We start from the raw sequence: 24,951 nt of genomic DNA, 5'->3' as shown, positions 1-24,951 counted from the left end.
CTGACTGTAACTGCATTAACTCACCAAGAAGCACTGATTGGGGTGGTGTGCTAGCAACGGTTTTTGATAATGTAAACCTATGCCTGTAGATAATTTTTCCAGTTTGAAGCTCAGCTATTTAAAATTGAGCTTACCAGTCCTGTACTGTATGCACTTGTTTATAAACCTCTTAGATAAAGTAAGGATTGTATTCAGGAATTATCTTTCATGGTGTCACGCTCTATCATAGACTGCTTATTCAGGGAGATTTAAATATTCATGTCTGCAGTCCAACAAAACCCTTGGTTAAAGACTTTTTAGGTCTGGTGGAATCCTTTAATTTAGTCCAGGTGGTTTCAAGTCCCACACATCAGAAAAGTCATGTGTTGGACTTAAATCTTGGCCTCCCTGTAAATAATGGGGAGATTTTTGATGCCGGCATTTCTGACCACTATTCCAGTCATCTTTGAATTTTAATTCTTGAGTCTGCCTACGAATTTCACACAACTCCAGCATTACTTGTGTTCGATAAAGGCTGAATCTGTACTCCAGTTTACTGATTCTTTTTCAAACCTTCACTTACCTGTGGTGACAGAGGCCCTCTCTGAGTGTTCTGATGCTCATAGCCTGGTTAGACTCCTAGAGTTGACTTGTAAGCATACAATGGACCTGATTGCACCCTTAAAGTTAAGGAGAGCCAGGGTTAAGGCCAGAGCTCAGCCCTGGATAAATGATACCACTCGCGCCATTAGGCAGGAATGCAGATATACTATGCGCAGGTGAAAAAAGGATAAATTCCATGTGTCATGTGAAATTCTGAAAACTTGTTTATAGCTCTGTCAAGCTGTAGTGACAGCAGCAAAATCAAATTATCTACTGGATTTAATTGCAAATGATACCTCAAGACCTAGAGTGCTTTTTAACGCCATGAACACTTTCTTAAACCCAAAACTCAGCATCTTCCCTGTGAGTTCGCCTGAGACCTGTAAGTTATTCCTAAACCTTTTTATAAATAAAATCCGACTTATTTTAGTTTGATGCCTTTAGGACAATGTGGGCATTGCCCATTCTGCTAGGCATTCTGCTTCTATAATTTCTGCTACCCAGTTAAGACAGCCAATTTAACAGACATCCAGCTGCACAAAACCCCCATTTACATGCTAAATAAAGTGACTGAATTCTTGTACCATGACCAAAGCTTTGCAAAGGCTTCTCTGCAGACCCTTTCAAAGCAGAAGACACCACAAAGGCAGCCCTGACAAAAAGCTATAATTCAACAAGTGACAACTGTGATGAACAAAATAACGTACACTGAATATGTAAATGGAAGTGACTTTATTCCAGTCACTAGAGATCACATATTCCTTAAAAACTGGGAACACTGCTGGGCACTCTCTCAAGGGAATTCTGCTCTCACTCTCCAAAATTACTGAAAATCTCTAAAACAACCTCTCTCTGAATCCAGAAAGCTGACGAGCATTACTTCAACTAGGGAACTTCACCAACTAAAATATTGTTCTAGAAAGAGTAATGCTTTTCACTAACAAGATGCAAACTACTTAACAGATCTCAGAAAACCAGTATTATCAGTTAAGATAAGACATGGGAATTAATGGAAAACAAATTTCAAGTGTGAAACCTGATTATAAACAGGGTCCCATGGAAGAAAAAGATCAAACCTTGAATGCATTTTTATGTAGGTTACTTTATTTTTTTATTATGGTAAGAAGGAAAAATAGACAGGCAAGCAGAGCAGGTTAAATGCTGACAAATATGAATGCAGATTACATTTGTACTTGGGGCTAGTTTATACTTCACGCGATGTAAATCTGGAGGATTCTGCTAGGTGGCAGTGTGAGATATCATCATGATAAGAAAACAACATGTTGTGAATTGCTGGAAACATTCATTAAATTCCGTGGACACCTTGTCACAAAATCTCTGAAAAGGATGGATGTTTAATGATTATGTCCATCAATCCTGAGGCCGAAACAACTGAAATTTACATTTGTATGCGAGCATTAAAGTTTGATGATTTGCTTCACCACATTAAACCATTCGTCAAACACTGAAACACACACATTGATCCTGGAGGATATGATACTGTTGATAATAAACAGAGATTATGACGTCATGTTCCAACTTGAGCACACAGCTCCCCCCAACTTTTTCCTGGTATGCAACTCGCGCACGTTAATTTCTGAGGATGTTTTCAGAGGATGCATCAAATGGATGCAGGGAACGCGATGGCAACCATGGTGCATGCACGTTCATAGCATGAAGTACAAACCAGTCCTTAGTTTTCATCATTAAAATCACATGAATCACATTATTCCAAAATCATAATTCAAGCTATGCTATTTTCCTTTTTTATAGTTTTTAAACAACATGTATACAGCATTCTTACCAATTTTGCCATGTACCAGTTTTTCAATTACTTAACTTTTGATATATCATTAGAAATTATGTGTGATCTACATTGCAAATTTAAGAGTTTCATATATTGCTGATGCATGACAAAGAAGATTTTTGAAAAATGATAATTTGTGATTTGCTCATGAATCAGAAGATATTAGATTAGTGCTCCAATTGCACCTCCAGCAGCACCACTTAAAATGGTTCCAGATATTCCAATTCCGGTGCCTGCAATGAAATAGAAAAAGAAACAATTACTTATCTTCAATCAGAGCTAGTAAAATATAACTTAACATTCTCAAACCTGCTTTATAGAAATCAGTAACCATGCAAAAAGAATAAAATAAAATGTAATGTTTAGTTCAAACAACGACTTCTTTCTATCTATCATAAATTAGAATATGAAACTTCTCACACAGAGCAAGTACATAACAGTACATGCCTTAGATGTCTTGACTTTACGAACTTCTTGCATGCTTTAGTGTCATCTTAATAAACCATTAATTTGTTGCAAGCCCACAAGTTATAGATGTCTTTGCTGCCGTTTTGCAGTGCATGATGGATAGGCTCTGACCCCACCTTGAGCATGATTAAGCACATTTGGGAATATTATAATATGTTATTGACAGCCCTGAGCAATCAGACATTTGACTAATATAAACAACACTGAGATTCTTTGTGGGGAAAAAAATCTTATTTTTTGTTTTCTGGATGGTTTTCCCTCCCCTTTTGGTTAAGAATCACAACACACAAAGCACAAAGTTAAGCTAAAGACTGTAGTCAAATTCCCTTTTTTATTTCCTCAGTCTCTGTCTTCAGGTGACAACAGCACAATTAGCACTGCTTAGTAACAGACATGGACAGGAGGAGCCAGCTGAACATAAAAGGTGCCAGAAGTGAAATCCAAACCCATCTTTGTATAAACTGTACAAAAAACAACATGGGAGTCCAGAGTCCATTAAGACAAACACTGGGTAAGGCCTTGGTGGGACTGGAGAACAAGCAAAAAAAAGAAACTTTCAAGGCTTCTAGGAGACAGCAAGCAGTCCCTCATAAGAACAGATGAGACTTTCTTGCCCTTTAAGGAGAACACGTAGCCCAGGAACTGCCTCACAGATCAGGCCCTTAAGACTGAGCAGGACTCAAACATGAAAGTACTCCAGGTACTACCAGAGGACAGAGTATGTCCTAGATGAGGATAAAGTCAGAATTTGGGCAGAAGCTCACTGGCAAGAGAAAGAGAGGTAATGATTAAGAGAGTTACAAAAGATGAGAGTAAGGCCTAGTGTTTGTGCGATTTCTGAGGTGGGCAAATGGGTTTAATCACCCCACCCAATAGATTGTGACATAGTAATGTAATGTTTCGCTAAACCCAGTGAGGAACTGGGCTTTCTACTCATTTCAGCTTATTTTATTACTTTAACTATTCTTCCGGATTGCATCCTTCTCTGATGTATTCAGTCAATCACAGACATTACTTTGCAGTGTACTGTATGTACTGTGAAACTCAAATGGCAGTATTCTATAGGAGGACAGATGCCAGGAGGCACTCTTCAATTTACAAAGGGAAATTCTGCTCTTCAAATTCTTGGGTATACCAGTGTTCAGAGCTGGAGGTCATTGCAATCAGTCCTTTAAATCACGGAGGTTAACATGAACATTTTAAACTTTAACAGACTTGCATACAAATATCAAATTACTTTAATGCATACCTTCTAAATTTCCTTAAGTTCTAGATGATTTTAATTTGTTTAAGCACACTTTTACCCAGTAGTTATTATCCTCATTCACTTCTTACCCAGAGACTGCAGAGTGGCAATAACACCACCTGCTACCACTCCTCCTCCATTAGCGATGGCTGCGGCGGACATCATCTTCGCAGCAATAGAACCTGCAGCGATACCTGCTGTTGTAAAACCAATAGCTCCCAACAAAACTGGAGCACCAGCTGCAGTTAAGGCTGTCAGAGAAAAAAAGGTGTTGCATTAGTTACCTTAGTGTAAAGCATTGTAGACATTTAGTAGCTGCAATGTTCTCTGTTCCCAGTTCATTCACAGTAGTTCCACACTATTTGGAGATAGTCAACAGATCATTTTTTACTCACACATTAAATAAAACTTTCACAAATGCAGCTGTAACTGCTCTATAAGTATTCAAATATTATATTTATTTAAATATTGCCATATTTGCTTTACATTAAAATATTATGAAATGGTGTCTGGCTGGCAAAGGTTTCCAGGGCAAAAGGATACCACCTGAATATCACAGGGCACATATAAGACTACCAGAGAAACGATAGTGTCGAAAGAGAGCACAGAGCGGCCACTTTTGTGCAATAATCCCTGCTTAAATACAGGGTGGAAGATGAGTTGTAGCCAGGGAGAAGCAAGTAGTAACTTCCCAGAATGTTAGAGGGCTGGTGACTTAGCCATTACAAAAATAAAGGACTGCACTTTTGAATCTCTTCAAAAATGGACACAGGCTTCTAAAAACCACAAAAAAAAGGCAGGCTTGCCCGCTAAAAAAAGTTCTGGCTCACTGGATCAGCCTCGCTCCAGACATTATGTCCCAAACACAAACAGCAGGCATTTAGCATGCACATGGCCCAAAATACCACTAAGGCTTTTAAAATAACAAAATATCATAAACATTCTCCAAATGCAGCTGGGTTAACTGTAAAATTTTTGTCCCAAAAATAAACAAAACAAAGTTCAATTATTAAATAATTTAATGAAGAACTTAAAAATAGCATAAAAAGGAAAAAAGACAGGGAAAAAAACTAAATAATTCCAAAAACCACGGAATAGTACATTCAGTTATAAGCAGGGGTAAAAAAGCCAGAAAATGCAAACGACAGTCATAAAATAAAAATGGGAAATACAAAAAAAGCCAAAACTGCAGTGTGACTGCAGTGCCCCCTTTAATACCTGCTGGGGGCAACACCATGCATGATCAGGTGACCTCATTGACTTTGGTTCTACATACAGGAGACAAAAGTCGGATAACAAGTAAAACCACTATCAGTAATATTAACACTGCGGTGGGTTGGCACTCTGCCCGGGATTGGTTCCTGCCTTGTGCCCTGTGTTGGCTGGGATTGGCTCCAGCAGACCCCCGTGACCCTGTGTTTGGATTCAGCAGGTTGGAAAATGGATGGATGGATGGATGGATAATATTAACAAAGCACAAAACGGGAAAGAAATTAATAAACATCACAAAATTACATAAATACAACATAAACAGAACACAACCAAAAACAGAATCTATCACAAAACATGATAAACAATATTTAAAAGATAAAAAAAATAAAATAAACAAAGAACACACTTGAGATGGAGAAGAGGCCTTGGTTGAAGCATTACAGCTGCTTAAGAGACATGAATTATGTATTAACACATGTTTATGAATTGTTGTTATTTTTAGATAGATAGATAGATAGATAGATAGATAGATAGATAGATAGATAGATAGATAGATAGATAGATAGATAGATAGATACTTTATTAATCCCAAGGATAAATTCACATACTCCAGCAGCAGCATACTGATACAAAAAAAAAAAAAAAAACCAATATTAAAGAGTAATAAAAATGTAGGTAAAAACAGACAATAACTTTGAATAATGTTAACATTTACCCCCCGGGGTGGAACTGAAGAGTCGCATAGTTTGGGGGAGGAACGATCTCCTAAGTCTGTCAGTGGAGCAGGACAGTGTCTGGAGATTTGTCTGGAGATGATACTGTTTAGTGGATGCAGTGGATTCTCCATAATTGATAGGAGCCTGCTGAGCGCCCATCGCTCTGCCACGGATGTCAAACTGTCTAGCTCCATGCCAACAATAGAGCCTGCCTTCCTCACCAGTTTGTCCAGACGTGAGGCATCCTTCTTCTTTATGCTGCCTACCCAGCACACCACTGCGTAGAAGAGGGCACTCGCCACAACCGTCTGATAGAACATCTGCAGCATCTTATTGCAGATGTTGAAGGACGATAGTCTTCTAAGGAAGTATAGCCGGCTCTGTCCTCTCTTGCACAGAGAATCAGTATTGGCAGTCCAGTCCAATTTATCATCCAGCTGCACTCCCGGGTATTTATAGGTCTGTACCCTCTGCACACAGTCACCTCTAATGATCATGGGGTCCATGAGGGGCCTAGTCTTCCTAAAATCCACCACCAGCTCCTTGGTTTTGCTGGTGTTCAGGTGTAGGTGGTTTGAGTCGCACCATTTAACAAAGTCCTTGATGAGGTTCCTATACTCCTCCTCCTGCCCACTCCTGATGCAGCCCACGATAGCAGTGTCGTCAGCGAACTTTTGCACGTGGCAGGACTCTGAGTTGTATTGGAAGTCCGATGTATATAGGCTGAACGGGACTGCAGAAAGTACAGTCCCCTGCGGTGCTCCTGTGTTGCTGACCACAATGTCAGACCTGCAGTTCCCAAGACGCACATACTGAGGTCTGTTTGTAAGATAGTCCACGATCCATGCCACTAGGTATGAATCTACTCCCATCTCTGTCAGCTTGTCCCTAAGTAGCAGAGTATTTTGAGTTATTGCGTGTCATATTTCATGTACTTTCTATTATGTCTGTTACTATGTGCTTTCTTTTTATATGTACGTCTGTTCCTTATTATTTGTGTGTGCAGTCCCAGGAAGCAGGGCCACCCTGACATCTGCACCACCAATCCTTCCCTCTGGCTCTTTAAGTCAGTTGAGAAGGCTTAGGAGCAGCAGATCATTCCATTCATTGTGAAGTTCTGTCAGTTTGTTACTTCTGTTTGGATTTACTGTTTTTTGTGAAATGCCTGCCTGTTTTTCTTAGATTCTGCCTATGTATTGTGTTTTGGGACTTGATTGCCTTATTTCTTCTCTGTTAAGCATTTTAACTAATTTTCTATTTTTGCTAATAAATCTTCAGTTTTATAGAGATCCTTTCTTGCAGTTTGTGTTAACAAGCATTTGGGTTTGACTGTTATTTTCCCTCTTGTTGGGCTTTTCCACAGTCATTTTTGCCAACTTCCCATTTTTGGGGCCTGCTCCAGCTTAAGCCAACAGTAGTATTTTGGCCTTAGCTGTGTTGAGGAGAGTCTCTTCTGGGGTTAGTCAAGGTCATGGCCTGCTTCTTTGCCTATTTTTGGAGGTCTCACACCCCTTTTGCTTTTTAGAAATATCCACTTCATATCAACCTGGTTCTTTAATGGCATCTATAAGATAAGGTGTACAGGGATAACAGGAGCTTTTAAAATTATGTTCTACCTGTTTTTCTCTGAAAAAAAGATGGGTGATTCCTAACTCTCGAAGTCCCTCCCATGCCATGGTCAAGTTGAGTTTAGTGTTGGGATGTTAACTGGGACAAGGCCTTACTAGCAGAAGGTAATGGCTGAGATCAAATGTGAGTCAGAGAAAGAAGAGGGAAGCACTTACCCTAGCGAAATGAGCAAAGGAAGAGATGCTTCAGGAGACAAAGATATAGTCAAGAAACAAAGCAAGGGGAAAAAAAACAGAAAATCAATTCTAACATACATCACAGCCAAATCACTAGATCAAAGTCAAAGTCAGAGAACAGGGAGTGATTTTTGTTAACTAGAGATTCGTTAGAAAGTATAAGCTTTGTTTATTTCTCTGTGCAACAGCCTCACCAATTTTATACATTTGGTGTTATTCTGGGTATGAAAGTTCAGTAAGAGTATTTCTTGTCCTTTTGAAATGATTACTGTTTTGTTCTCATCTGGGTTTTGCATTTTAATTCTTTGGCATTTTGTTTTCTCTTTTCTTGAATTGCTTTATTCCACATTTTATTTATTTCCTTCTTTAGTACAGTTAATCCCCCCCCCCCCCCCAGCTTTGCTGATTATATAGTTCTGAACTTTTTAAAGTTTACCTCTAATTCTTTACAACACCTGAGGGAGATTTAACTCAGTTTTAGCAATGGCTTTCACACACTGGCATTATTTATTGTTGGCTTTGTTCTCTGGTTAACTTTGTACTGCATTCATTTTTTATTTTTTAGTCTTTAGCAATTTTGTGGCGAATTCTTTTTTAATTCTGCCTCTTTATTTTGATTTTCCATTTAGGATTTTGGCTTGGTTTGTTCAATTACAGAATTCTTTACTTTTATCTTTGTAATTTTGTATTTGCTTTTTTTGTTCCTGTTTTTCTCTCCACCCTTTATTTTTGTACTATTCTTGTGTTTTTTAGTGTTAAATTGTTAAGTGCTGAACTCTTACTAGGCACAATAATATGATGATATTTCTTTGATCCCCCATCTTAATATTGCATTTTGGAATTTTAATAAGAGATTATTGATAGTGGGCGGCACGGTGGCGCAGTGGGTAGCGCTGCTGCCTCGCAGTTGGGAGATCTGGGGACCTGGGTTCGATTCCCGGGTCCTCCCTGCGTGGAGTTTGCATGTTCTCCCCGTGTCTGCGTGAGTTTCCTCCGGGCGCTCCGGTTTCCTCCCACATTCCAAAGACATGCAGGTTAGGTGGATTGGCGATTCTAAATTGGCCTTGGTGTGTGGGTGCGTTTGTGTGTGTCCTGCGGTGGGTTGGCACCCTGCCCAGGATTGTTTCCTGCCTTGTGCCCTGTGTTGGCTGGGATTGGCTCCAGCAGACCCCCGTGACCCTGTGTTCGGATTCAGCGGGTTGGAAAATGGATGGATGGATTATTGATAGTTTTTTGTTGGATTCATGTTTTTACATTTTTCATGTATAACTCAAAAGCTTTCTTAATTACTGTAAAGACATGAATGTGATTTGATATGAAATAAAAAATCAGAATTTCAATACTTTACATTAACATAAAGTATATAGTTATATATTAATCCAGATCAAAAGCAGGAGAAAAGTACCTCACAAGTTACATAAAACGTATGTTAAAAAAAACAAGAAAAAAAAGAAGAGAAATCACAAATGGCTCTAAGTCAGAGCAAAGGCACAGCCTGCTTCATGGCTGCACAGTTCTTCTTCTACCTTCAGCCCATTCCTGATTTTTTTTTTTTTTTAAAGAAAGATGAAGGTTCCCAAACAGTGGAGACTTTGTCTGAAACAAACTTTTTTCACTGTTGATTAACACTAACAAACATTAAAGTGAAATTAAAGTGTCATTTTATTATTACAGGAGAAAGGAGGGTGAAATGACACCTTTTATTGGCTATCTAAATAGATTACAAATGCAAGCATTCAAGGCAGCTAAGGCCCCTTCATCAGGCAAGGTGTAACCTATTACTAGTAATAGTTAACCTTTGTAGTTTTTCCTTATTGTATATTCTTCTGCACTAGTCTAATTTCTAAAACTGCTCTGAAAATGTAACACAGCAAATAACTTTACCAGAACTTAAATTATTCTAACATTGGCAGAGACAGAGGGATAGACGAGCGGGAGCAATGACCTCAGACCCTACTGATACAAATTAGATGGTATATCTAATTTCTAATATCTAATATGGCAGCTTCTCATGAACGCAGTTGTTCTTTTTAAATCTTGCAGTCATCTTAGTTATTAGACTTTTTTCTTTTATGACTTCAATTAATGCTTAAATGGCGGGTTACTGAATAGGAGGACTATCTTAAAAGAAACAAAAACAAAAAGATGATACTGTTTACTGCCATGGATAAACAAATTTGGAAAATGGATGGATGGATGATATAAATGCAATGGAGATGAGTGTCAAGGGCATTACAAGGCTGCCTCATGCACACACATTCACACTATTCCAATTTAGTGTCACCAGTTAATCTAAACGTTATGCCTTTAGGGACTGAAACATAGAAGCACCCAAAGAAAACCCAATTTAAACCACGAAAGAATTTGCAAACTCAACACATGATTTTAATAGAACAAAAATGAAAGAGACATTTCTGGAGCTGTGAGGAAGCAGCAGCAGCATCACAAACCAATGCCCCAGCATGCCTCCCAATGACTAACTTTTACTGATATACATCTGAATGACACCTTTATCTGAAGTGCATGAATAGAGATCAGAATATGTTACATTTGTTAAAACATATTTTTTTACAGTTGGAGTACTGCCAGGTTAAATGACTTGCTCAGGGTCACAAAGTGAGGCAAAGGTTGAAACGGAAGCATCAGGGTTTAAAGTCAAATGCCTTAGATGCTACACCACAATGCCAGGTAACAGCTAAGATAACAACATTAACACACATTCAAAGAATATTTTGTGTATGATATTATGAAAGTTTCTTACATATGAATCCTGATTCATCAGTCCATCCTTTTCATATAAAGTTGTTTCTTAGTAATGAGCCATTGCATTTCATTCAAAGGGAATTGCAGGCAGTGCAGTTTGTATCTTGTCTGATGACCACTCTGCAGACTCAGAGTGCCAACCACATAACGACATACAGCGACTATAGTTAAAATAGCAGGTATCTGCTAGACTCTATATGTCACTTACCCTGATTTAAAAAGCAAAACCCCTTGAGATCCACCACATATTAAACCTTGGGTTTATTCATTTAACTGAATTTATTTGCTATCATTAGGCCATAAAACTGGCATGTACTTGCAAGAAGACTTGTAATCTTCATAGCTGAATAGTTCTTGGCCACTGCTCAGCAGTGACAGAAGAGAGGAAACAAAAGACAATATCTTACAGGGATGCAGGTTTGATTAACATGACCAGAGACAGATTATGGTAAGTGGGAAAGGGACGACTTGATACAAGGTGCACAGTTGCATGTTAAGTGCTGAACACCACACATTATTGTTAAAAAACAATAACCATCTTACCTGCGAATGCAGCAGCAGTTAGTAATCCCATTTTATAAGCTCACAGCTCCCTTGTCTGTTCTGGAAAAGACAAACAAAATAAATGTCCTTATTCCCTCAGTGGAAAATTAATTTGATCATGTGCATATCAAGGTAAAAAGCATCAGACTATAATGGTAATGCTACATTACACAATTTTTCCAGTGATTTTCAGTCTTAATTTACATAACTTACAGCAGTTGGCAGCACATTCCCATGATGCCTGGCAACTCAGTTCTGCTAGTCCACAACTTGGGCTTTAGTCGAGGTGAGTGGTTGACACATTTTGAACTGCTGAGTAAAAGAGTGAAGACAAGGTGCTGGTGGTCAGAAGAATGTCTGTTTGCATTATTTTGGTAGTGAATCGGTTTGTTGGGAATTTCTGATTTTTCTCCAAAGCATATTACTGGTTTCCACAGAATGACAGCGGAATGTGTTTATTGCTGCATGCATCACATAATGTCAGCTAGGTGATTTTGGCAAGCAGATTAAAAGAATTGATTAAAAGTTTTCATTAATAAAAGTCAAACAGGATTCACGGTCAATAAAGAAATGACTTGTGTTGGATCTGTTGGATTATACGAGAGCAGTGGCGTAGCGTAGTGGGGGCGGCAGGGGCGGCCCGCCCCGGGCGGCACTTTTAGGGGGTGGCAAAATTTCACAATAAATAATAATAATATCTTGTAAAAAATTGAACCATACCTAAATAAGGGGGCGGCGGAATTTTCCTCCGCCCCGGGCAGCTGACACCCACGCTACGCTACTGTACGAGAGTTAAAGATGTTAATTCAGAAAATTCCGATTTTGTTGTTACATTTTTGTAAATTCTTTGATTACACTGAATATCGCTTTTATTAACAGAGCAAACTTGCTTGGTTAAACTTCATCCAAAACTACCTTATTGTCTACAAAGAAAGAAAGAAATGGCTCTGTAATTTTAAAATCTAATATTTCTAAATGAGCCCTCATTAGTAGGACTGTTATGCAAAGATGATGCATTTCACTTTTTACTTTTTAATTAATTGTACAAATGTCATTTGTAATTAATGAGGAACTTGTAGACTATATCTTTGGCAGCGGACTGAACATGACCCAGATGGCAATTATTTTTCTAATGTATTAGGTCTCAGGGCAAACATTCCCAAATGTAACCCTTTTACTTACGTAATCCAAAAGAACATTCAATAAAAATATGCTAGTAGATGTTTGTGTGAAATCTTAAGGTATTCATACTTACATACCACTGAATCTCTTACCCAATGTAAAAAAATAAAGAAATCAGTTGATAAATAAATGGGCCAAAGAGCCCAGCCTGTGCTGAGCAGCTTCAGAAGGATGTATTTTTATATCTCTCTTATCATCCGTGTTTCTTAAAAACATTATTTATCGAAATCATATTTATCGAAACTGTACTGTTCTCTACTGTCAATTTCCTCTGGAAATATAAACAATTAAAGAAGGCAGTAACAGCAGGAAAAAAACAGAGGGGAGATATGAAAGGCACACATTGGTTTAGGCATCCATTGTACACTGGCTGTTAACAGTTTATAAACATTTTAATAACAATGGTTTTTAAAAAAATATTATCAAAAATATTAAGACATAATACTGTAGGTTAGTCCATTCATATCATGTAAAAAATGCTTATGTGTTTTAAACATGCAAATTGTTAATAGCTGCTTTGACATTGGAGTGTTTTTCTGTTAATCAGTCCCAAAAAGTCAAATGAAATCCACTGTGATTCAGTGTTTCCCATTTGAATGAATTGTAATTAGATATTTACATGTAGTGAAGCACGTTAGGGTCTGTGGCAATACATAGTTCTAATTAAATACTACAGGGCACTTGGGCACCAGAGGGGTGCAGGTGTGCATGGTAGTGTGGAGGAGTGGCTCTGGAGATTGATGGGGTGATCGGCTAATAGTGCATTCACATGCAGATGTGTACGGTTCACTCAGCAGCTTCATTAGCACTCCGGTGTCTATAATCAGAGCATCTGCATCCCTAGCACTATAAAGGGGAGCCTGGGCAGGACAGTAAAAAGGAGACAAAAAGAAAGAGGAAGAAAATGGCGAAAAAAATGAGTTGATGAATTTGTAGAGTTCACTGGTGTGAGAAACAGTGGAGAAGACCTGGGTGGAAGGTATGGAGAGAGAGAGAGAGAAGAGCAAATGCCAGAGCACCGACAGAGGTAAGCACTGGTGGTCAGAAGCTTGTTGGTCTTAGATCGCTAAAGCACTGCTGGAAACAAGTTGGAGTGCCAATCAAGATACAGTACGTGTCTGTGGCTAAGAGGGTAGCTGAGCTAGATGAACGAGCTGAACTTCAACCTTACTTTGTTTATACAGACCAGAGTTTTCATGGAGCCTTGGTTATATGAAAGAACCTTAATTGCTTATTTGTCTTTTATCCAACACAAGAACACCAGTGTTTATTGGACTATTTATATATTAATTGGATGGGGCGCTGCACTTTTTGGAACACTGTTTTAATAAAAGCACTCTTGCACTTTGCACCTTCCCTTGACTGCATGTGTCCTCAGTGCATGGCTCCTCTTGATACATGATTATCAATTGTCCTGGGTTCAACACTGGCAGCTCAATCAGAACACATCAAGGGGAATTCATTTTATAAAGGGTATTGAGGAACAGATTGGCCAGTTCTTAAAATGGGAGATGCCAGCATGCCTCTCCTGTCAGCGTCTACCCCATTGAACTAAAATACAATCGTTAAGATGTCCACTTACACTGAAGGTCACTGCTTCAAGTTGCAGTTATTAGGCTCATAACTTAGTGATTTTAATACGACTCACATGCAAAAAAAGAAGTTTACCTGAATTATTTTGGGTTTGAAAATTTTTTGACTATAAAAGAGAAAGAAATACCATGTTTGCAATTTGTAATTCAGTACAAACGTACAAGTTCAGTGTTTCAAAATGCACCACATATTCTCAAATGAGGACAAGTCAACACTACAAGCAGGCCAGCAAGCACCTGCACCCTCTTCCTATGCACCCACGCCATTGTAATGTATGCAAAACAGGATTTTGTGTTGTCTTGCTAAAATATGCATGGGCATCCATGGAAAAGATGTTGTTTTGAAGGCAGCATATGTAGCTCTAAAATACTCTGTACTATTGCATTAATGGTGCCTTCATAGAACTGCAAATTATATTGCCCAGGGCACTAACAGAACCCCATACCATCACAGATGCTGGCTTCTAGACTTGTAGTTGGTAACAGTCTGGATGGTCATTTTCTTCTTTGGTCTGGAGGACATGATGTGTGTTTATTCCAACAAAAGACCTGAACTATTGATTTATCTTATCACAATACACGTTTCTACTGTGTGATGGTCCATCCTTGATGCCTCTGAGTTGAAAGAAATTGATGACAGTTCTGGACACTGCTAACACACAGCTTCCTATTTGCAACGTACTGTTGTAAACCAGCATTTGTGGGTGTAAATACATATTATGTTCTTTAATAAAGGTTTGCCAAATACTTCCTGAGCCAATGTGGATATAGTTCTGTCTGAGGGATCAGAGATCACAGAAAATCAACTTTAGCTTGATTTTCTCAACTTTTAACTTTTGCTTAACCCCTCGCCTTAACGTACTGAAATATGTCCAGATTGCTTAAATCTTTTAATCATATTATGCACCCTTGATGTTGAAATACCCCAAGTGCCTTCCGATTTTTCTTTGAAAAACATTGTTTTTAAACTTTTAAATGATGTTCTCAGGTACTTGTGGGAAAAGTGGTGATCCTTGGTCCATCTCTACCCAGAGAGGATGAAGCCTTTTCCTGGATGCAGCTTTTATACCAAACCATAATTACAGTCATCTGTTTCTACTCATATCATTACTTTCTTTTAATAATTCATTAATGGTCCCATCCTAACTTTTTTAGAATGTGCTGCAGGTCCTCAATGTAACAATGGATGTATACAGTATTTACCAAAAAATGAAGTTGACCAGACTACATATCTTGTCTTTCTTTATACTGTTTGTAATGGATTACAAATCGATGTGAATTTTGAAATCACTGCTTTCTGTTTCTATTTGCATTTTACACACCGTCCTAACTTTTTTTCTGAGCTGATGTTCATGCATATTGACTTATTCTTATCTATTATTTCTGGCATGTCACTTATTCATTCCTACTTTTAATTATTCCTAATCTGTTTTTCTTTTGTGTAACTTTTTCTTTGACACCTTGAAAAGTACTTTGAGCTGCACCCTTTACATGAAAATATACTATAGAAATAAATGTGGTTGCAAAGTCACAAAATAAAGTAAAATCTTGCATATGGTTAATGTGTCGTTTAAGAACAAGCTAAACTGGCATTTAAAACAAACACAAAAATATGCAGAGAGTTGTGCTAATGGCACTAGTGGGCACATCTCCCAACATTTGAGATCTAAAATAATTTAATATTGGTTTAAAACTGCTGTAAAAACTGCAGTGTTTAAAACAACAGAAACAATGAATTTGCGTGAGCAACATCTGATCCTGGTGTCAAAGTGCATAAGCAGAGATTTCTTATCAAATACAGTACCTACTCACCAGAAGGCTATTTCACATTTTTCTTATACCTACAAATATTGCAATTTATCCATCTATTATCAAACCTTTTAATCCATTTAGAAAATATGTTCATAATAATGCAATTAGCTGCATTAGTTATACATAACATTATTCATGTAGTTTTATTTCCTAATGCATCACAACATATACAGCATATCTGTAAAGGCAGTTTACGCGTGTGTTTTGGCAGATGGCTTATTAAACACACCGACAGTCAGGGTGCTCTTAGGGTGAAAGGGCAAGTCTTGTGATGAACTTGGAGAGAACATAACATTCTGCAGAACGATTTTCACTTAATTGAGTCTTCTCAGAAGACCTTTTACTGTTTAGTAAGGCAGCAACTCTGCTTGGGTCAGTGGCCAGGAAACTCCCCAGGCCTTAATCCCATTGAGAACTTGTGCTCAGTCCTCAAGAGGCGGGTGAACAAACCAAAACCCACAAATTCTGACAAACTCCAAGCATTGTTTATGCAAGAATGGGCTGCCATCAGTCAGGATTTGGCCCAGAAGTTGATCGACAGCATCCGAGGGAGAATTGCTGTGGTCTTGAAAAAGAAGGGCCAACACTGCAAATATTGACTCTGTGCATAAACTTAATGTAATTGTCAATAAAAGCCTTTGGGACTTATGAAATGCTTGTAATTCTACTTCAGTATACCATAGAAACATCTGAGAAAAAGCCTGAAAAACACTGAAGCAGCAAACTTTGTGAAAACCAATACTTGTATCATTCTCAAAACTTTTGGCCACGACTGTATGCACTATTTGTATTTTTTGTGGGTGATAAACCTTGCTGAAGGTTTCGGCCAATAGTCCAGGTTTGAATATTTAACTCTACCGACTAAATATCGCGTCTACTGCTCATCTCCGAACATGCAATGGAGCACCAAGCAGTTGTTTACGGAGACTGAAACTGCATTGCGGTCTTACCTATAATGTCAGCTTGACATTCGACAGTCGCTTTACATTCGGACTTTGAGGCGATGTCATTAAAACCAACTATAGAAAAATTAACATTTTCACACAATTTGTTTACACGCGTCCCCTTTTTCCAGAAATACACTATTTATTGTAAAAATAAAAAACAAGCTTTCAAAACGCAACAAATTTGCCTTAAATTAGTGCAAAATACACTTTAAATCAGTATCAATGTATAAAATACTACTTGCGAATTTTGTGACAGCCTTTACATTTTTTGGGAACATTACTGAATATTTTGAAATATTTTTTAAAAACCGCATAACTTACACCAATGTAAAGCCGACTGCGTCAAAGCTGAAACAGACATCAATCCAAAATTGATTTTTTGAAGGTCAATTTCTAATGTGTATTTTAGATCTATATATATTTTTTTGCCTTTTTTATTAAATCAAAGAGACACTTAAAATGACATGTACTGCTATCATGTCATCATTGGGGTCTTTTATTTGCATACCGTTTGTGAAGCGAAGCTGTAGCGCCAGTCTGCACAAATCCAGGGTTCTTTTATTATATTTTCGTGCTATTGAAACTAAAGCGCTCAGTGATGAATCAGTGTTGTGCTGTTTCAAATCCTGCTGCTTACGCTAAATGGCGGGTGGTGTGTCATTTCGGCACGGTATTCACACTTGGACGAACTCGGCCCTATGCCGGGTAATCTGGGTACTCATTACAGACCTGTCGGCTATCCGCCCGCAGTTTACTAAACACTTCCGTTAGTATGTTGAAAAATAAAATTACTTTTTTTTAAGGGAAAGTTAATAACGTGACGATACTTTTTTACGTAATGAGTAGAAAGTATAAATACATACAAGTCTAACAACTAATTTTCTTCTTTGTATTTCACAATCCCAGTCATTTTGCCCCATGGAGACAACTTTTCTCCTGCATATGTATTTGATATAACCCAAGTCTTTAGAAATGGAATTTGTGAAAACAATCATTTGTATTCAACTAAAGAGATAACGAAACAAAGCAGACCCAGTGTCTAACTCCATTTTCAATTTAACGCATCCAACTCTGGAGATATCCAAATTACTGAGCGGTCTGCTCCACTAATGATATAAGGCTCCAAGAAAGACATGTCGGTGCTGTCACTTAATTAGTGTCAATTGAATTTGATGCATTTTCAACCATGTGATGCACTTGTGTTACTTTTCACTTCTCTTGTATGATGGTTGTCTTTGCTAAAGTACGCTCTTTTTCTGTGCTCTGCACACTCTCTCAATGTGCCCCTCCTTATGCCACTGTCTACATTATAAATCTTTAAACCAATAATTTCTGCCTAACGAATATTTTATAAATTGCACTTTCTGTTGCTCCATGTTGCCGTTCTGCTGCATATTTTGCAGTAGCTTCCTTTGATACTGCCATGTTTTAAAGTACTTTCCAGTTTTAAATCATTCTCTTTTAAAAGTCTCTTTTCTGTTATTTCACTATACAATCCCGCGGACACGTCTGTCTCCGCTAGATCGGTTCCAAAAAGTCTGCGCAACTCCGCCATTTACTCTGGCATGATGCCACTTTTAGATCGACTCCGTTTGTGGAAGCGAAGCAGTTCAGCAACTACTAGAGGTTTGGGGTTTAGATGCACCTGGAGGATGTTGACAATCTCATTAAATGTTTTATACGCCGGTTTGACAGGAGTTAACAAGCTACTAAGTAATCTGAACGTCTTTGCGCCCATGACGCTCAGTAACACAGAAACTCATTTCGTCTGCCACACCATTAGCTTCACAGTACAAGCCCACACTTTCCACGCAACCTGTGTCATCCTAACAGCATCATAGGGCCACGGGCAATGTAGTGTGCTGGGCCCCCTGTCTTGATAGCAAAACGAAACATATTTAGGCATCAAAAACATCGTGGGTCCCAATGCCCATAGGGTCCCCGGTCATGGCCCATTGTGCCCTAACATTAAGGTCGCCCTGAGTCCTACACTACTATTAACCTGCTTTAACGATATCTGCCTCGTTCCACTGTGAAACTCACTTGTTTCCAACAGTCAATGTTCTGTTATTTCAGTGACTCAAGGTTCGCTTGGCCTTGGTGTTAACGTTTTTGAAGACAGCGCCTTCTTTGGTGTTCCCTGCACCTTTTAGTCTTTTTTTTTCTTTGCTGTAGTTTCGTACGTCGTCTCCAATTTTGTTGTGTGTTTCTTATTTTTGCCCTGTAGACAAGTACAAAATGGTAGTAAAGCATATACGCTCAAATAAACTGCCACCGGGTTAACAACTCCTTATTGAACAACGACGCACTGCTTGCACATACTATATATATAAAGTAAATAGTATAATAACATTACAGTGAGTAAAAAGTATTAAAAACTGTGCAAGTAAAGTCCAGCTAATTGACAAAGGTACTTAAGTACAGTAAATAAGGTGCTTTACCTCGCTACTCCCCACCTCTGTTAATCTGTATGACAGGTGTCAATATTTTATGTGCGACTTTAACTTACTGTACCGATACGCCAACACATGCAGTCAGTCTTCACCACACCTTTTGCATTTTTACAATAAGCTAGCATTACAGAGCCTCATACCGTTCAATAAAACAAAGAAAACCTTGCACATTACCTCAAAAATGCAATCTTTCTTAAGGAACGTCCCTCGGTTTTTGTGCTATACTTCGAAGCTTTGGCGACTTTCTTATACTCCTCTGACTCGCCCCTTCCTTGGGAGTCCGAGATAATTGGTGGAACTTTCAGTTTCCATTTCCTAGCGTGTAAACAGAATAATCGAGATGGTTCCTGTAGGACCTCGTCCTCAGTGCCGCGAGATCTTTTGGAATAATCACGCATGCAGAGAAGACTGCGTATATGTCTGCACCTGGAAGCCTTTTCCAGGGCATTAGTCACCACGTTCTCCATCCATTTCATATACAGGGTGGCTCAGTGTTTAGCCCTCGTCGCGACTCTAGTACCTTGGTTTAATTTCGACTCTAAGTGGGTTTTTTTTTTATGAGCATTTTATTACAATTATGTGGGAATTAGGTAATTCTAAATTGGCCACCGTGCACATGTGACCATGAGTGTGGTTGACTGAGAAGGTGTCCAGCGATGGATGTACAAAATTGTTCCTGCCATGCGTCCGATGCTGCTGGTGTTGTGGCCTCTACAAAGCTTAATGGGATTCTGTACACATATGAATACCACGCCCTGTCGGAAAACTGCAACTTAACTAAATGACCGATGAGTCAAGAAAACGAAACTTAGTGCGTAGCATCAGAAACGCAAGTGTCCATGCCATGACCAGTACAGTCACATTTTCACATTCTGTGCAAACGTGCATCATCGTCATAAACCACTGTAATCGTGATCGGGTCTACCTCAAGTGCCACGTACTCACAGGGGGTCGAAACTCAGCTTTTGCGATCAGCGTATTAAGTGCGAATATCTTTAGCGATTGAGTTCACAGGGCAGTCCTGTAGGACAAAACGACCCGAAATAAATGTTTTTGTTTAGTAAGTCGTACGTAGTGGTAAATCCGAAGAATGGTAACCGTGAATAAAATCTACCTTAAAAAACTAAATTAGAATAAAAATAAATAAATAAAAGATGACTTCACTCAAAATGAGCAGCATTTAACACTATCCATTTCTAGTGCAGCTTATTCAAATTTCTTGAATGTCACATTAAAAAGTATAATTTGCATACAAACAAAATGAATTGATTCCATTGCTTTAAAAGCACCATTTGCAATAATAATTTTTAATGTTTATTCCTGTTACCCTGTTATCTTAGGTTAAATTTACTCAAAATTAATGTGTGTTGTCAAGGTTTAAAAAGTGATTTTTCGTAAAGATCAACTGAAAACGAGCATGTTTGTAGGGTTTACATAGGCTATTTATTTATAGTACAAATGACATAATTTGTTTGGCTGTCATATGAACTTAGTTTATTTACAGTATATTTACATGCATATATAAAAGAAGAACTGCATATGATGCTATATTTTTTGGGAAGTTTCCCAGAATTTCTGAGTAGTTCTGGGATTTTATGCTGACAAAATAAGCCTTATTAACATAAGCAGAGTTTATTTACATTGAATGACCACCCTTTTTTGTAAAGATATTGAAGAGTATTAGCAGTCTTCATCTGTTTGTCTAGTATTAGTGAAATATAAAGGCTGACCATACCAGTACTTTAAGTGATGAAGATTTGAAGATGGCGTTGAGCGTGTTTGTCTTCGATAGTCTGGCAAATCTACTGCACACCCTAAGCCACATGCGCAGGCTTTTTTCCTTGTGGCGACATCATTTATATTGTTATCTGTATATCTAAGAGTGATTAGCTTTTTGGCAGTGACTTTTTAGACTACCTTGCTTTGTTTTCAAGGCACTTTAAAGTTTAAAAATAAAATGGCATGTGAAGAATTGATGATAGGAGGCAGTGGTTTCTCGATCAGACCAGACTTTGTGTGTGCTAAAAAGGCGAAGCTCAGTACACAAAATTTAAATGTGAGTGAAAATGGTTTGAGGGTTAGGCTTTTAATCAGGTGGAAAATTCTGAAAATGACCAATTTACCATTTAAAGTTGTGACCTTTCATCTTGCTGTTCTTCTAGGGTTGCCAGATCAGAAAATTAGAAATACGGGATACTCTTAAAATCTCTCTCTATATTACTATATATATAAATCAATACATACCCCCTACACACTCAGACGAATATATCATATAAAAGTAGAGACATAAGTTAAAAACATAAAGCAAGTATTTAATGGGTTATGAGGAAAACAAAAGTAAAATCATTTGAAAACGATTTAATACAAGTTAAAAAAAAATTTGTAAAAGTGAAATCATTTGAAAATATTTATTTAATACAGACAACAGAGAAATATTATTATTATTATTATTTAATACAGGCAGTTAGAAAAAAAAGTGGGCTGTGGCAAGTTGTAACAACACACCTTGTTGACACTGTATGTTGCAATGCAGATACAGAAGTGCACAGCAGCGGGGCTGGAGAGCAAAACGATAACAGTGTCGCTGTCCTCAGCCAACCATAGCAACTGAACAAGCTGCAAACATTAAAAAGTGTCACAAACTTGACACAGAGTCATAGAAAGGTTTCGGGCAGCCACTCGTATAATTGGTTTCCTGGCTGCAAAAGTCGTTTAAATGAATACGGCACTGATGTGCACATAACCGAGTCCAAAACAGAACTGAGGGAATAGGGAAAAGGTGCAGGCTTTTAAAAGGGAAGACAGGAAGTGAGATGATAGGGGATCATGAAGGTCTTCAGCCATTGGTTCGTGCCCCGACGTGACATCACAGGGGCCAGAGCCGGCAAGGTCTCCTTCCATAGGCTCAGTCCCATGAAGTGACATCAAGAGAGCCAGGTGGAATCTCCCGGGAATGGTCTACAGGAAAGGGAGAAAAACAGTCAGTGCACTCTGCCACATCCCGGCATGCCTCGGAACTGCCCTGACTCAAGCCCTTTAGCTGCCTCCCACGCACTAAACAAAAGTATAATTTGCATGCAAACAAAATGTTTCCTCTTTGCATTTGGGTTATTTTCATCAAGACAATCTGAGAAAAGAAAGTATAATTACTTATAAAGTTACAAGTAAGTGCCGTACAAAAGTAGTAAAAATATATTTTTATTACAAAATTTGAAAATGAACTAAATACGGGATATTTGGATGTCCCTGAAAGGTCAGTACAGGACAGGGGACAAAATGATCAAATATGGAACATGTCCCGTATATAAGGGATGTCTGGCAACCCATATGTTCTTCCCTTTTGCAGTGATAACTTTCATTCTTGCTAGTTTAACTTTTGGTCTGTTGTCTTTTTTGCATTTAGACAAGCCACTTTTGCGGAGATCAAAAGTGTACGTTGTCATAAACTCGACAAAGAGCCATAGCAAGGTTTGGGGCAGCCACCCATTTCCTGGATGCAAAATTTCAATAAAGTGATGTGCACAAATCAGAGTCCAAAACAGAACTGAGGAGATAGGGAAAAGGTGGCAGTTTTTAAAGGCCAGTATAGGAAGTGACCTCAAAGGGGCCGGAACCGGAAGGATCTTCATCCATAGGCTGGGGCTCGAAAGAGATGTCAAAGGGGTCAGAATCAGAACTGACATCATCAGGGCCAGGTGGAATTTCCCGTGAACGGTCTGCAGAAAAGCAAGAAAAAGAGTCAGTGCACTCTGCCACATCCCGGTCTGGCTCAGAATTACCTTCATTCAAGCCCTTTAACTGCCTCCCATGCGCATGTGTGTGACAACGTAAAATAAAAATGGTAAAGGTCGCAGTTTTATGAACATTTTGTCCAAAAAATTATTTTAACAACGTGGAATAAAGGAAAAAAAAAGATGACCAAAACACATTAACACTTTTTAACATTCCTGACTAATTCTTTTATATAATAAAATCAGATTACCCCTACAGTAAACAATGTTTTATTTTTATTATTATAATTTATGCACTGCATTTCTTTTCATGCACAAAATAAAGGCTACTTTTAGAGTGTGATATTCTGGGAATCCAAGGTGTTTAATTAGATTATACTTTGCTGATTTATTTTACTAAACTAGTTTAATAGCACTGTTTCTTATAATGTTCCTTTGGGGATAATAATAGATTTTTCATAAGCCTAAGCCTCATGTCCTAACATTCACCCACACTTACTATGTGATTTGTGATGTAACACAAGTCTCCTCTTTACTCCACCCAAAGTTTTTCCGCTTCATAAATCCCAGTCAACGTGAAAAGTAACGCACGTGCACATGCCTGCTGCCACTCCCAAACCCCTCCCAGAATTACGCCTCTTTGAATATGCAAATCAATATAAATAGCCCTTAAGCTTGTGAAAAGACAATGGCAAAAGCACGGGGAAAAGAGAAGAATTTCAGCGAATACCAAGTGGAGGCAAGGGAAAAAAGTACTATTTGTTGGTTTAAACAGTGGTATAAATTGATCGAGTGACATAGAGTGTCGGAGAAACTTGAAAGTTCAAGTTCACAAAGTCACACAGTGCCCTAAATAAAAAAGAAGTTGTCAGATATCAAAGTCGCAGTGAAAAGGCGAGTCGTTGCCCACCATCTGAGTGTCATACGGAAGCTTATTAGGGTACAGAGAAAAGAAAAAAAAAAAATAGACACATAGTGGGAAAAAAGCACGGAATTTTAATCTCGAAATTTCCACTTTAATCACGTAGTTTATTTTGTCATTAAAGTAGAACATCATAAACTTCATCTTTAAATAGTTTAATTTACTAGTTTCTTAAATACCATCGTAACTAAAGTAGCACGTTAAATGCTTTGTTTTGTATGTGTTCTTCTTTGTGCTCTATGTGTGTGAATCACTATGTGTCTCTTAAACGGGCTTTCTCTTCCTCCGTCAGGACACAGAATCCATTACATTTGTGATATTAGAGCTCTCTGAATAAATTAAATACTGAGATGTATACTTGTTATCATTTTCATGATGATAGGAATTACAGCATGTTATTAAACATGCGAACATGGTGGCACAGTGATAGTGACGAACTAGTGCCCCATCCAGAGATTGTTCCTGCCTCCTGCAAAATGCTTGCTGCACCGTGTGCGACTTTCGATGAAATAATTTGTTGTAACAGTACTGTCTCTTTTAAACGTACTAACCTGCAATTCTTGTCCTTCCTTTTCTTTCTCCAAGTAACAAATCGCAATACAATCAGCTTTGTAATAGATGTTAAGCCATCTGTAAGCTTAGAATGCCGATTCTTCAAAACTTTTAAGGAATATTGAAAGATCTTCATAGTGCATGTTTAATTATTCTATCCATCTATCCATCCAGTGTTGCGCCAGTCCCAGCAAGAATACAGCGCGTGGCAGGAACAATCTGTGAACAGGGCGCCAGCTCCTTGCTAGCGCTGCAACACCGTGTCCTCACATGTTTAATTATTAACACATGTTTAATATAGATTATTTAAATAATGTTAACATTTTATCTGTATAATGTAATAAACATATTTTGCTGCATTTCATCTTAAAAATGATATCGTCATCATATGTAAATATGCGCTTTATAAAGTGGCTCAGGTTGTGCAATATTATAACTGTATTGCATGTTTACAGTGAGGTAATTGTACTTATAAGTACAAACAGTTCTACAAGGAGCACTTGATGGACTGATTGATTGTGTTTATAGTTCTTGGGATGAAACTGTTTTTGAACCTCGATGTCCCTACAGGAAAGGCTCTGAAGCGTTTGCCGTATGAGAGCAGTTCAAATAGGCAGC

General features: G+C 38.2%; 2 protein-coding genes across 2 annotated transcripts in view; both read right to left on the bottom strand.

The window, feature by feature from the left end:
- Positions 1 to 24,951, bottom strand: part of LOC114654090 (SCAN domain-containing protein 3-like) — a 412,012-nt gene that overhangs the window by 77,433 nt on the left and 309,628 nt on the right. The window lies entirely within an intron of this gene.
- Positions 1,665 to 19,468, bottom strand: LOC114654301 (interferon alpha-inducible protein 27-like protein 2A). Its single transcript, XM_028804764.2, has 4 exons — positions 19,303 to 19,468; positions 11,143 to 11,202; positions 4,193 to 4,354; positions 1,665 to 2,622 (listed from the first exon to the last, which is right to left on the bottom strand). Exons 2-4 carry the CDS (start codon positions 11,171 to 11,173, stop codon positions 2,552 to 2,554), a joined length of 264 nt encoding a protein of 87 aa, XP_028660597.1. The 5' UTR covers positions 11,174 to 11,202; positions 19,303 to 19,468; the 3' UTR covers positions 1,665 to 2,551.

This window comes from Erpetoichthys calabaricus, chromosome 7 (assembly GCF_900747795.2).
Source record: "Erpetoichthys calabaricus chromosome 7, fErpCal1.3, whole genome shotgun sequence".
Taxonomy (NCBI): Eukaryota; Metazoa; Chordata; class Cladistia; order Polypteriformes; family Polypteridae; genus Erpetoichthys; species Erpetoichthys calabaricus.
This window is presented reverse-complemented; position numbering and strand designations above follow the sequence as displayed.